General features: G+C 42.8%; 1 protein-coding gene across 1 annotated transcript; it reads left to right on the forward strand.

The window, feature by feature from the left end:
- Positions 1-8,299: 8,299 nt before the first annotated feature.
- RRAD (RRAD, Ras related glycolysis inhibitor and calcium channel regulator) lies at positions 8,300-12,295 on the forward strand. The gene is made up of 5 exons (XM_055726988.1): positions 8,300-8,425; positions 8,512-8,878; positions 9,069-9,142; positions 9,674-9,878; positions 11,410-12,295. Exons 2-5 carry the CDS (start codon positions 8,524-8,526, stop codon positions 11,685-11,687), a joined length of 912 nt encoding a protein of 303 aa, XP_055582963.1. The 5' UTR covers positions 8,300-8,425; positions 8,512-8,523; the 3' UTR covers positions 11,688-12,295.
- The last annotated feature ends 388 nt before the right edge of the window (positions 12,296-12,683 follow it).

Below are 12,683 nucleotides of genomic sequence, written 5' to 3' on the forward strand. Positions count from 1 at the left end.
GCTTGTGCTTGCTGTGTTTTATCATGAGCCTAGATCCTGATAAATTTGTATTTTTGGAGAGAAAGTGGTAGATAATGAAACGTATTATGATTACCATAATTATTATTACATTCTTTCTCAAGAATAAAATCAGAAAGAACTTTGACAATTTAAATTTGACAATTAAAGTGAAATTAAAAAAGCTTATTTGATTCTAGTATAATTCTACCATAAGAATTTTGAAAGTCTTCATCAGAATATCTTGCATAGCATTAGAGGCAAAGCAGGAAATGAGACATTTACAATAAACAAGAGATGCCTGTTACTGCTATGATGTAAATGTGGAATTTGCCAAACTCAGCACATTCCAACTGGACAAATTATAGCATCTCCAAATTCCTACACATTTTACATGAATGATTCCATGACATCACTCACCACAGGAAAAGACACCATAAATTCTGCACTGGGTTATAAAGAAGTATAAAGCCTCTCTAATTCAAATTCATAAGTCTTCCCTGTGACTGTAAGGTTTTGCCCCTGCTTCAAGCTTTCATTTGTTGAAATGAAAGGGAAATGGAGTTTTCCCTACAAGGGAAACAACATCAGACTTTATCACCTGAAACAAAAAGGCAGCTATGTTTACATTCTGGTCCCCACCAGTCCCCACCAGAAGCCTTATATAAGGTGCAGTGATTCTAAGCATTATAAATGCACATTTGGACATAAAACTGAAGTTCTCTGTATAAGAAAAGATAGACTAAAAAATCATTGTGCTTTTTTCTTATCTAGTACACAGAAGAGGGCAGCACAGTTAAAGTTTCACTTTATATTGCCACAGGCATTATAAATTGTGTTTCTGTCTACGAGGGACGGATCAATGTCACTCTGCATGCTGGAAGCACGTTGGTCATTTCCTCAGAGGACCACAGGTCTGCTCCTGCCTACAGGTTTTCACTTCAAGGACACTTTTCCTTGTTCACCTGTCATATTCATGGAAACATCTACAATATGATCACTTTATCCAGATTTTCAGACCCCACATCCCCAGATCTTCTTTCCTTTGCTGTCTCTGTCATGTCCTGAAATGTAAGCAACACTTTTTGTCACTGGCGCAATCTGATGTACTCCCTGCACCCTCACTGTAATCTCGTGCTACAGTTTTCCAACTACACTTTCCTTTTGCAAGTTTCTGCGCTTTTTTCTGCAGTACTATGTGGAAGATGCCTGCTAACAGGCAACTTTTGAAGACATTGTCCTGCAGGTGTATGGAAGAAATGGGCTCTGTGGGTTACCAAGGGCAGCTTTAGGCTGTTTTCTACCCAATTTCCTGCCTATTAAATCCTCAGTTCCTCAATAAAAGAAAGTTACAGTAGGTCCATGAAAATGTTACTTAATGCTTAGCTGGCAGTTTAAACAGATGCTAGGAATTCTCAGGATTAACAAGGAAAGCAGAAAGCATCACTGTCCACTGTGGAAGTCCATGAGCACATGCAGTTTAAATAATCTGTGTTTCTAATATGTGTGCATCTTGTCCCCTAACTTCTAAAAAAATGTATTAGAAAAGATACAGAGAAGGGCAAGCAGGGATCATGTTTGCACAGGGAGTGACTGCATACTCTAGGTTCCCCAGCCAAAAGAGATAATTACTGCAGAAAGCTGTAAAATCATTACATGTATGAAGAAGACATGAGGGAAATATTCTCTGCTTCACAGTACAATGAATGAGGATGTTGCAGAATATCAAAAAACTGCATCGGTTAAAAAGCACTTAGAAAAATAAGCTGAAAAAACACATCGAGGGTCTCTGAACAAAAGGAATACTTTTTGCCTGGCAATTGTATGGGAGGAGTTTTAATTATGTTTATCATGTTCTTCTTGTCCATTCTTCTTTACATACCTGCTACAGACAGCTGCTGGAAACTGGCTGTAAATTGAGTTTGACCCACTACAGCTCCTTTAGTTTGTTATTGTAAAGAGATTCATTTCTCTTGCCAAGAGCTATTGCTGGTAAACAATAAATCTCACATTTGCAATTTGCTTCCTTACCACTATGTACTTCTTAGTAAGACAGGCAGCCATTTACTTTGCCCACTCCTTAAACCAACTGTCTGTTGCAATCTGTAAATTCAGAAACCTTTTCATGGTATCAGACTTCTAGATATTTCTTGTAAAGGGCCTCTGAAATCCACACTAAGGAGTATACATCCCACAGGAATTGTAACGGGATATTTAGCATTCCATTCATGGATGGATGATGTATGTCATGCACATTGGCCATGACAGGTTTAATACTGAAAAAGAGGAATCAGGGGTGATAAAAGAAAGTAATTATGGAAATATCTTAGGTCATGTTCTGATTTTACTCCAAACTTGAAATGCAATAGGAGCAAACAGCTGATCACATATAGTATGTGCTAATGAGTCCGTTCCGCAGTGACTGAGGAAACCAAGGGAGTATCCAAACTCTGACTCTTGTAGCAGCGTATAGCATGAGCAGTTACTCTGTCAGTAAGAAGTAAACTCGCATCTGAAAAAACAGAAATCAGTGTAAATTTGAAGTTACATTGAGATAGAATGCTTTCCCAAGTATATTCTAACAGGAGAGTTTACTAATAGTGTGGTGCACTTTGTGAAAAAAAGTGGGAGAGCTGCACAGGCATAAATGAAATCAGATATGCCACTTGTGCAACTTCTTCTTTTCAGAGCAATGATTCACCTGGTTCAGTTGGTCATGAGGTTATCTAGTAGTGGAAGTTTTTGAGCTTACTCAAAGCTGTGAGAAATTCAGAGCAGTGGGAAGATGAACCACATTTCCAGTTATTCTTATCCCAAGTTATTTTTTGTACTCTTTTGCAAGAGTTTCAGAAAGACAGGCCTTTGCTTTATATTACAAGCAATGGACTTTAAACATATCTATTTCGTAATTTTCTACCTGAAAAACGCAAACAGTACTACATTCTTCTGCAGTACCTATCAGTGGCCTTTAGAATTTCTGGTCTGGACCTGAGAGGAAGCACAGTAGCCATGAAAGGTACCAACCTGTGATTAATTCTGCAGATATAACAACGGAATTAGTTAGGTTTCTTCTTGCATTTCCCCCTTGGCACTCTACGTGAGCTTTCTAAGCTGTGTCAATTCCTATCAACTCCAAAGCTCATATTTCTCACATGTTATTGTTGCAGCCCCAATTCATGGCTACCACTCCTCAATCAAAAATATTCCCTGTTGTTAAATGCAAGAGTAATTATGAAGAAAAGCATGGCTCCTTGGATGAAGGGGTGTGCCTCCCTCCCTTGGCAATATCCAAATGCAGGTTCACCATTGGTGTGGTATTTATCAGGTCAGCTAACAAAGGAGTTAGTGCTAAGGCTGAAAGCTCCACATTGCTACAGTTACTTGTAACAGTCCAAACTGTAGTCTACTTTTACATCCTATGTATTAACTGTGAGATAATGCAATATACCATATGCTACACAAGAAAAGGTGTAATACGTATTTGTATACAATCCATAAACTAAACCAGTTAGCCTGTATCTGTTCACAATAATCTGTGATTTTAAGGGTGATGGTGAGGAAAACTTGACACCACATCTGCATTATATCCTACTTTTTGTAGGGTAAAGAAAAAATGTTTTGATTTTTTTTTCTTAATTTCCCTGTGCCTCTCTCTCTCTTGCTTAGGTTAAAAAAAAAAAACCCAACACATTTCCTACTGCTGCCTCTGTCTCTTCGCCCATTGGCCTGAGTTTTTTCAGTTCTGTAATTAAAATAATAATAAATGCTGCTATTTCTTTTTTAGGCCAGGTATTTGGGAGGTAGCCAGAGTCATGCTTCTGCAGGAGTAATGCTTCATATAACTTGGCAAGAACAGACCTTTGTGGATATCTCTCCAGTTTGTATCGAAATAACTTCACCCACATAACAGCTGATTAATTAGACTTGAAGCAGTGCAGATGAGTTGAAAAGTAAGGAGAAGAGAAACCCATGACTTCCAGTATAGAGACACAATACTTTCTAGCAAACCTCACTGCTGCTAATTCAGTCTTTGAGCTGCTCGAAATATTTCTATTATTCCTAATCAAAGGTGAAACAACTCCAATGTAAGACAGCAGCAAAACCAAAAACTGGAATTCGGTGATAAAATTAATTTGATGTAAAACATAAAAATGTTATTTATAATATGGCATTTTGCCTTGAACAAACACTGCTGAGGCAGAATCACATATAGTTAATTCAACCCCCCAAATTCTGCTTTTTTATCTGAAAATTCAAAGAGGAGGAGGTTAGGTGTTAGGTTATACATGCTTAGTTATCACTGCACCCCCTGCAAAGTCTGTGCTTGTCATTTAGACCGTGAAATGCATTCTGCACCTAATATAGCATAAAGAAACTCCAGGCACAAGCTTTATTACCCCAGGAATAAATAACTGGAAAACCAGGATCGGACTGCATGTTTTACATTTTCCATATGATGAAGAAAGTGCACTAGAAATGAACACTGATACTTCTCAAAAGCTAGGGCAAAACTGAAAGGGGAAAAAAGAGAGAGAGAGAATAAGAAAGGAATGAGATAACAGAAAAAAAGGAACTGGATATACTACAACAGTAAAATATAAAAGAAAGGCACCTTAAGTGAAAAGCATATGAAAGCAGGAAAATTAAAATCATATGAAGATGACACAAAATTGGAAGAAAAAAAAAGAAGTAATGCCTTTTAGAGAGCTTTGTGCTCAAATCCACATGATATAGGATATCAGTGTTCCTTTCCTTCTAAGTCTCAGACCAAATTCTTCCACCAGAACCACAGGACACACACGACAGGTGCTGGGCAGGCAAGCAACTGTGAAGTTTTTGGATTGGTACGGAAATGAGAGGATACAGTGGCTCCACCAGGATCACAGAATAACCTGATAATTAGGATGTAGTTGACTGGGGTCCCTGAAACCAGAAATGGACACAGTGCTCCTAGCCTCAGCCAAACTTGCTTGTTCCTTTTGTTACGTCATATCTCCTCATGCAGAGAGGACACAGGTTAGACAGCAGCCCCTGGGCTGCAGCTCTGCTGCTGGTTATATGACACAGCCACTGCAGGGGACAGGCACCTGAATTGCTCAGGAGCCACCCATGACTCAAGAACTGCAGATGGTAGCACTGCTACTGTGATAACCCTGATTCAGTGCACTTACAATCCGCCATGCAGGCTGGAGTGGACTTTTACCTTCAACATTGATAGGCTCCAGGTCTGGCTCTATGTAAAATTCAACAAAATCACAAAATTTCCACTTTCCATCTCAATATGTAAGGAATGGTGTATGAGGCTCACTAAAAATGTCAAGTCTACAGTATGTGTCTGAAGCATTCATTAACAAACCCTAGACCAGTAGAAGTGAGAACAATGGAAAATTAGGAAAGCAAGACATGAAAATATATTTTAAATATAATTAAATTAAAGTTAATACATCTGCTAGAAGCATAGTCACATAGAAATGGAAACTCAAGGCAGGTGAGAAAGGAGATGGTCTTAAAATCCTTCAAAGAAACTAAAAGATCAGCATTTCAAGCCTGTGGTCTCCTATTGACCCCATTGAAATCAGCAGGTGACACAGTAATGTATACATGAATCTATAGCAATAATTAACAGCAAATAGAACTACACATGAAAAGGCACTTGATATATCTCAAGTGATTAACCTGAATTATCTGTTAATTCCTTCCAACTTCACAAAATAGCTGGACTTATTAAGATCACAGGAGATAAACCAGCTACATGACCCCTGTGATCTCCCCCTCTCTGGTTCCAGGCACAAATCCTGCAGTGGATGGGAACAGACTTAACTGCCTTGGTGCAGCACTCCGTGCAACTTGTACTCATCCCTCTAGGAACAACTGAGGCTCTGGGGACCTAATCCAAGGCCATCTCACCTTCCGTTAAAGGACAACTCACAGAACCCAGTGCCAGGCCCTGAGTGGTATCTTGTAACCATAGTGGTATTGTATAACCGTTAATTCATTAGTTGTACCTGGGTGCTGGCACAAAACAAGTACTTGCAAAAGAGTAGTGAATTTTCTCTATGATTTCTATTAGGTATTATTTTATTTTCAGTCACTTTTCCTGCTGAAATACTGTTCTCTCAAAGCTTTTATTTACCACTTTTACATACGCCTTTCCTGATAGATTTTGGCTAGCAAGGGTCCCATCTTGCATTTACATTGCTAAAATGTTAATAATTCTTATCTGCAAAAGGCCTGGAATAAAACACGGTTTCTTTAAGCCCTGTGAAACTCCCATTTTTAGTTTGGTTCCAGCCCGTGGTGCTATATGTGGCACGAAAGTGGCACTGTATCTTTGGTTCTGATGCTTCTCAGATTTCCCTCCTTTCACACAGAAAAGAATTAAAAATACCCCCACTTTATATGTCAGCTTCTAAAGTTTGACCCTGACACACAGAAAAGGCATGCAAGGAAGACTGGTCCAAAAGACTTAAAAACCCACTCAGGATATTTTGAGGTGAGAAGTTTAAGGAGAAACATTCACATTTTAGAAAAGTTAACTGAAGATGAACCATTTCTGGAAGCATATTTACATAATTAACTGTATATAAATAGAGTTTAATCAAGATGGTTTGGCAGATTCCAGTTTATCCAAGTGAAGCAAGTATGGCGTACTTCGAATGCTAACCAAAATGTATTTAAATACGATTTTAAATGCTAACCAGAGGTTTGTAATTCAGTTCAGTTAACTGAAGCACACACTTCATTTCATCGCCAAACTCTTACTATTTAAGCTGACAAGGCTATTTTGGTTGCTGTTTTGTGAGACAGGCAGAGAAAACTTGCTGCAAGCACTTGGTGATCTTTAACTGCCACATTAACACTTCAAACTGCAGTTATCAGGGTGAAGGGGCCAAAACCTCCCCAAGAGCACGGACTGGAGAACTCTAACTGGCTTCTGAAAGTAACACAATATTCACTCACTTAATTTCACGGGGGAAAATATGCATCTCCTGTGGTCAGTCCCTTCAAAGTATTTCTCACATTTATCTTTGTGGCAGTTAAGTAGCCTGAGAAGTTTAACATGTCATAAGAAAAAAGATGTTTCTGAGCTGGTATGCTATATTTTATTGTCTATGCAACCCCATAGCCCGAGGCCATAGACCCTTTACTTTCCTCTTCCCCTTACCTTATTCCCTACATCTATAACTTCATTTCCATCACCTCCCTACCTCTTGCCTTCTTTAGCCTTGTTTCTGCATCTGATCTGTAAACCCTTAAACTGTCATGAATTTGATGGCTACTGTCCTATGCAGAGTCACAGGGATTTTCCCATGCAGATTAGGCTGTAATCTTTTGGGAGCAGGAGCCAGAGTTATTTTGGCTGTAAAATGTCTAACATGTTTCGGTTGCTAGGTAAACAATGAACTGTATACATGATGGTTGGGTGAGCCATCGAGAATACAAGTATAGTTATCTGGTTAGTCGTTTTCTTCACCGGATCACACGGTAATGACTGTGCCACTTATAAGGCTTTCACTGTCTCACTTTGCTGCTCAGGTGAAATCAAAAGAATTTGACCTTTATGTTTTATCTTGGCCTCCTAAACTGTTAACACTGCACGTGGACCCATCGACAAGTTTACCAGGTTAAACGCAACACCTTGCACTGGTGCTTTTCTCATAACCCACTCCTGAATGCTGAGTACACCAGGTACAAAGCAATGCAAATATTGCAAATTTGCAAATATTTTCCCTAACACTACTGTAGAAACCAGGGCCATACCTAAACTGCTGGACAATGACATTGAGCCTAACACGCTGCGGAAACCCCTGAGCATACAACACGCGCTCCCTAGCACAGGGCAGCGAGTGGAAACAAGAGACACGAACGGCAAACGCTGCCTTCCATTGCCCGCGGGGGGCGGGCGCGGGGCTGCGGGGCAGAGCCCGCCGGCCCGAGCACACAGCCTGCCCTCCCTACGCGGGACGGCATCCCCGCCGCAACGCTCCGCGCCCCTCCCTCGCCTCCCCACGGCCGGGCCGGGCCCCGGCAGCTTCTCCGCGCCGACGGGAGGGGAGCGCCACCGCCCACAGAACGGGCTTCTCCCCCGGCGTCGGGCTCTCTACGGGCTGGGTCGGGCTGGGCCGAACCGTGCCGAGCCGCGCCGAGCCGAGCCGAGCCGAGCCGAGCCGCGCCGAGCCGCGCCGAGCCGAGGCGGACCGAGCCGCGCCGCGCCGCGCTGCCGGGGGCGGACGGCGCTGCCCACGGGTGCGCTGGCAGGGCGCCGCGCGGCGCGCGTCACGGCGGGGAGGGCCGGGCTGGCGGAGCCATAAATAGGGGCGAGGAGCGGGGTGGCGGCAGCACTCGCCGAGGGAGCTGCCGTGGAGGTACGGGCGGCTAACGGCGGGGAATCCCTAACTGCTTCCCGCCCTTCGCGGAGCGCCCCGAGGTAAGCGCTGCTCCGGGATCGGGATCGGGGCCGGGACGCTGCAGGGGCGGCGGGTGCTGACAGTGCTTCTGTCCCCTCTGCCGCAGCCCGGCACCCCCATGACTCTGAACCGCGGCGACAAGCTGCGCTACCTGGACAAGCGGCGCGGCAGCATGCCCTTCTCCGTGCACCAGCAGCTGCACCGGCGAAGCATGCCGGTGGACGAGCGGGACCTGCGGGCCGCCCTGCCGCAGGGCGAGCTCTCCGGCCTGGTGCGCTGCACGTCGTACAGCCCCGGCGAGGCGCACCGGGAGAGCTGGGCCTCCGACTCCTCCGACTCCGTCATCTCCTCGGGCAGCGACTCCGACAGCAACCTCTACAAGGTGATCCTGCTGGGCGAGCACGGCGTCGGCAAGACCAGCCTGGCGCGCATCTTCGGCGGCGTGGAGGACTGCGCGGACGCGGAAGAGGCCGGTGAGGGCGCGGGGCGGCGGTGGCAGCGGCCCGGCGGGGGCGGGAGGGCTGCCGGCACCGGGGACCCGCCGCTCGTAGCGCGGAGCGCGGTCGCGCCTCCCCGGGCATCTCCCTGCGGCCGCCGCCTCCCAGGCTGCCGCCGGCGGCGGCGAAAAATAACCGCTCTTCCCTGAACTTTGCTTTTCCCTAGGGAATACATACGACAGATCCATTATAGTGGACGGAGAAGAAGCGTCTCTCGTGGTGTTTGACATATGGGAGCAGGTACTTGCAGCTTTAGTATCTTCTTTCTCAGTCAGTGGTTCACTCAAAAAAAAAAAAAAAAAAAAAAAAAAAGGGGGGGGGGGGGTGGAAAGTGAACAACTATGCCTGCCTGTATCTTCAATCAAATAAGTAACATTAAAAAATCAGAATTCCTACTGCCTTTGTTATCTCATGCAACTAATTTCTTGTAGCTAGGCAGAAAATGAAAAAAAATCTGAATAGGGCGGGAGTGCGAATCCCTTCATGCTTTAATTAAGCAGCAGCTTACATGGGCAGCCCAGGGAATTACTGTAAAATTAGATTCACAATGTGATCGGTGCAGACCTGATATTATTTCTGGAAACGCGGCTTTGGTTTTTTAATATGTTTTAAATAATAATAAAAAAATACTGGGAGGTTGTGGCTCACCTTTACTGACTCTATTATAAAGCAGAGGAAAATATCTTCAAGATGCTTACAAGAATTAAATCGTTGATCAGTGTTCAATAGATCTTTCAGTGCAATAAATCTATTCCTTGCCTTTTGTTATAGGATGACAGCCAATGGCTTCAGAACCACTGTATGAAGATGGGAGACGCCTATATTATTGTATATTCAGTGACAGACAAAGTTAGTTTTGAAAAGGCCTCTGAGCTAAGAATCCAGCTAAGAAGAGCAAGGCAAACAGAAGACATTCCTATTATTCTTGTGGGCAATAAAAGCGATCTGGTCAGGTCCCGGGAAGTCTCAGTTGATGGTAAGAAACACTTCATTTATACAGTAGTGTCTAAATTAGTAGCAAAGACTATGGAGGATTGTGGCCAATTGGTTTGCTTTTGATGTAGAAAAATGTATGTTTTGAGGCACACCAGAGAAACCAAGTCAGCTGGTTCATGCTGAAGGACTTTGTACCACAGAAAACAGTGGAGATGGCGAGGGTGGAGGATTTCTGACTGTGCAGAGCCGTGCTCTGAACTGCAGCACAAGAGGAAAAAACGCATCAGCGCTGCAGCTTTAGCATACTGTTTTGTTTAGGATTCATTTTTGGTCGGTATTAACTGAAATTTTTTAATTTTATGTGATGTGTGCAGCAGCACTTGCTAGTCTCAACATCTGATAGCTGGAGGTATGGTCTTGTAAGGGACAGGAGTGCCATGTCATAAAACCCAGGCAGCCTTTGAAAAGGGTGATCCCATACAGCCTGTGCAATCCTCTTTCTTCGGAAAGTGATTCCATAACATGAGTTCAGCTGGTGGGATCAGGCTCACACAATTTAAAGTCTTTCTGTATATGTTCTCCAGCTGTGGTCAGTGAGAATTTTCCTAGCTAGATCCAGCTAGCATTTTGGTAACTAGAGCACAGTAACCACTCCCAACACCACGGTACTAATTTCACTTGTTTAAACACTTGGTGGTTTTGGTTTGGTTTCTTTTTGTTTTGGTTTTTTTTTTTGGTTGCTTGGTTTCTTTTTCCACTGGGAAGAATACCCTGAAATACCTGTGCCTTGATGATTATGTACCATCTCTTGCCGTCTGGTTTGGCCACGTTCCCTGTGTTAAAGGCTGCACAGGGAATTGACTGGAGTTTATCAGGAGATTATCACTTTTTTCAGGCTGGTCCTAGTTGTGGTACCAGTACTTCACTCAGGTTTACAGCTTTGCCATTATTTGCCACAAGTCGAACGTGGAAATTTGCACTGCAGCAATGTTCCAGAGTTATGTGCTTATGTCTGGAACAGAGCATCTTGCATTTTGAATACAGTCCTACTCCAATCCAGTGGTGTACAACTTCATGATCTCTAGTGATCTGTTCAATGACTTGACCTTGTGGACTGTTAGCAGCTTCAGTTGCAGCTAGTGTGGAAAACACTCACTTGCTACAGCAAGACAGGGGTGTATAACTGCTCATCAACTGCCAGAAAAAATAAAATCCGTTTCTTTGTGTACCTCACACTGTTTCCTATCAAACAACAAGCATGCATCCAAGTGCCTCTCCTGTATCAGCTTTAGCTCTTAAACAATACTGGGGTGGTCTGCCTAGAGGACTATTATTGCCTTCTATTCAGTACTATTGGTCAAATGAGGTTTCTGACCATACCACAACAAAACCAAGAAGAGTAAGGGGGCAAAATCATGAGTACCAAATTTGGCCTTTCCTACTATGTAGTAAAGTTCCTGTGTGGCATTGAAGGCACCTTCCTTACTTAAAGTCAATTATTTTGTTCTGCCAGTATATAGGAAGAGAAAATGTCCATCTCCACTCATCTCCCTTTTTCTCTTTACATCCAGAGGGACGGGCCTGTGCTGTTGTGTTTGACTGCAAATTCATCGAGACCTCAGCCGCTCTTCATCATAACGTCAAGGACCTGTTTGAAGGTATCGTTCGGCAAATTAGACTTCGCAAAGACAGTAAAGAAGACAATGCTAGGAGAATGGCCAACACAAAAAGGCGAGAAAGCATAAGCAAAAAGGCAAAGCGATTCCTTGGGAGAATTGTGGCAAAGAACAATAAGAAGATGGCTTTCAAAGCAAAATCGAAGTCTTGCCACGACTTATCTGTGCTTTAGAAGCTTTCAGCAAGGCCAGATGTTGCATGTGGGTGATGAACAAGCATTTGACTGTTGAAGTGTATAGATGATCCTCATGGTGATCACAAGAATGACTTACCAAGTGAGACTCTCATTAATGCCTTAAGGTGCGCAAGCAAGTCTGGAAGTTACACTACAATGTCTGCTTCTTTGATAAATGGTTTAAGTTTCATGTGTGCAAGTAAATGAACTAACTTTAAATGGCATGACATGGCCACATTTTCACTGTGTACATATGTTATATATCCTCTTGTCTTGTGGATACCAGAGATGCAAAGATAAGAAAGGATGATGATAAGATCACCATAGACTTGTGTTGTTTGCAGAGCAAAACTTAAAACTTGTACGCAGGCTCGTACACTCTTTTTAGTATAAAGCAAGCAATGATAAATCTTTTTAAACTTAAATGTGGGGAGAGGGGTTGTAGAACCACATTAGAATGGGAGAAAACAAATATATATATATATTTAAATACAGAATAGATAGCATTTTATGAAGTTAATTTGCACTTCCATTAACTGTTACTCAATTAATTTGTTACTTGTTTACATGCAGATTTTATAATAAAGTATTATTTCCTGTTATAATGAACTGTGCTTTTCTCATAGTATGGATAAAGAATGGGAGAGCAGTATTTTTATAGTGACCTTTTTTGACCATACAGGATGTTAGACACAGACTATGCAGATTTACATATGATAAACTTCTGGAACAAGATGAATTGGGAATATCCTGTGTCCTTTTCTTTAATAGATAGTTTCTTGAAGAATTAAACCCTGTTTTGTGAACACTCTACTTCAGCAGCTCATATTGGGAAGGGGTGCCTTGACCCTTCATATTACTGTTCAACTTGGTTCTTGCCAGTACTGGCAGGAACAGGGCTCTATATAATGCCTTTAGTTAGATAGATGTCTTGTGTCTGTACTGATAAACTGAAGTCTGCAACATTCTATATCTTAAGTCCTCTCCTGGCTT

This window comes from Falco cherrug, chromosome 14 (assembly GCF_023634085.1).
Source record: "Falco cherrug isolate bFalChe1 chromosome 14, bFalChe1.pri, whole genome shotgun sequence".
Classification (NCBI taxonomy): Eukaryota; Metazoa; Chordata; class Aves; order Falconiformes; family Falconidae; genus Falco; species Falco cherrug.

Bases quoted from the DNA above. Each gene is read 5' to 3' on its own strand.
- RRAD (XM_055726988.1), top strand. From the start codon at position 8,524: ATGACTCTGAACCGCGGCGACAAGCTGCGCTACCTGGACAAGCGGCGC. The intron at 9,143-9,673 runs GTACTTGCAGCT...CTTTTGTTATAG, and splicing joins TGTTTGACATATGGGAGCAG to GATGACAGCCAATGGCTTCA. The intron at 9,879-11,409 runs GTAAGAAACACT...CTTTACATCCAG, and splicing joins CCGGGAAGTCTCAGTTGATG to AGGGACGGGCCTGTGCTGTT.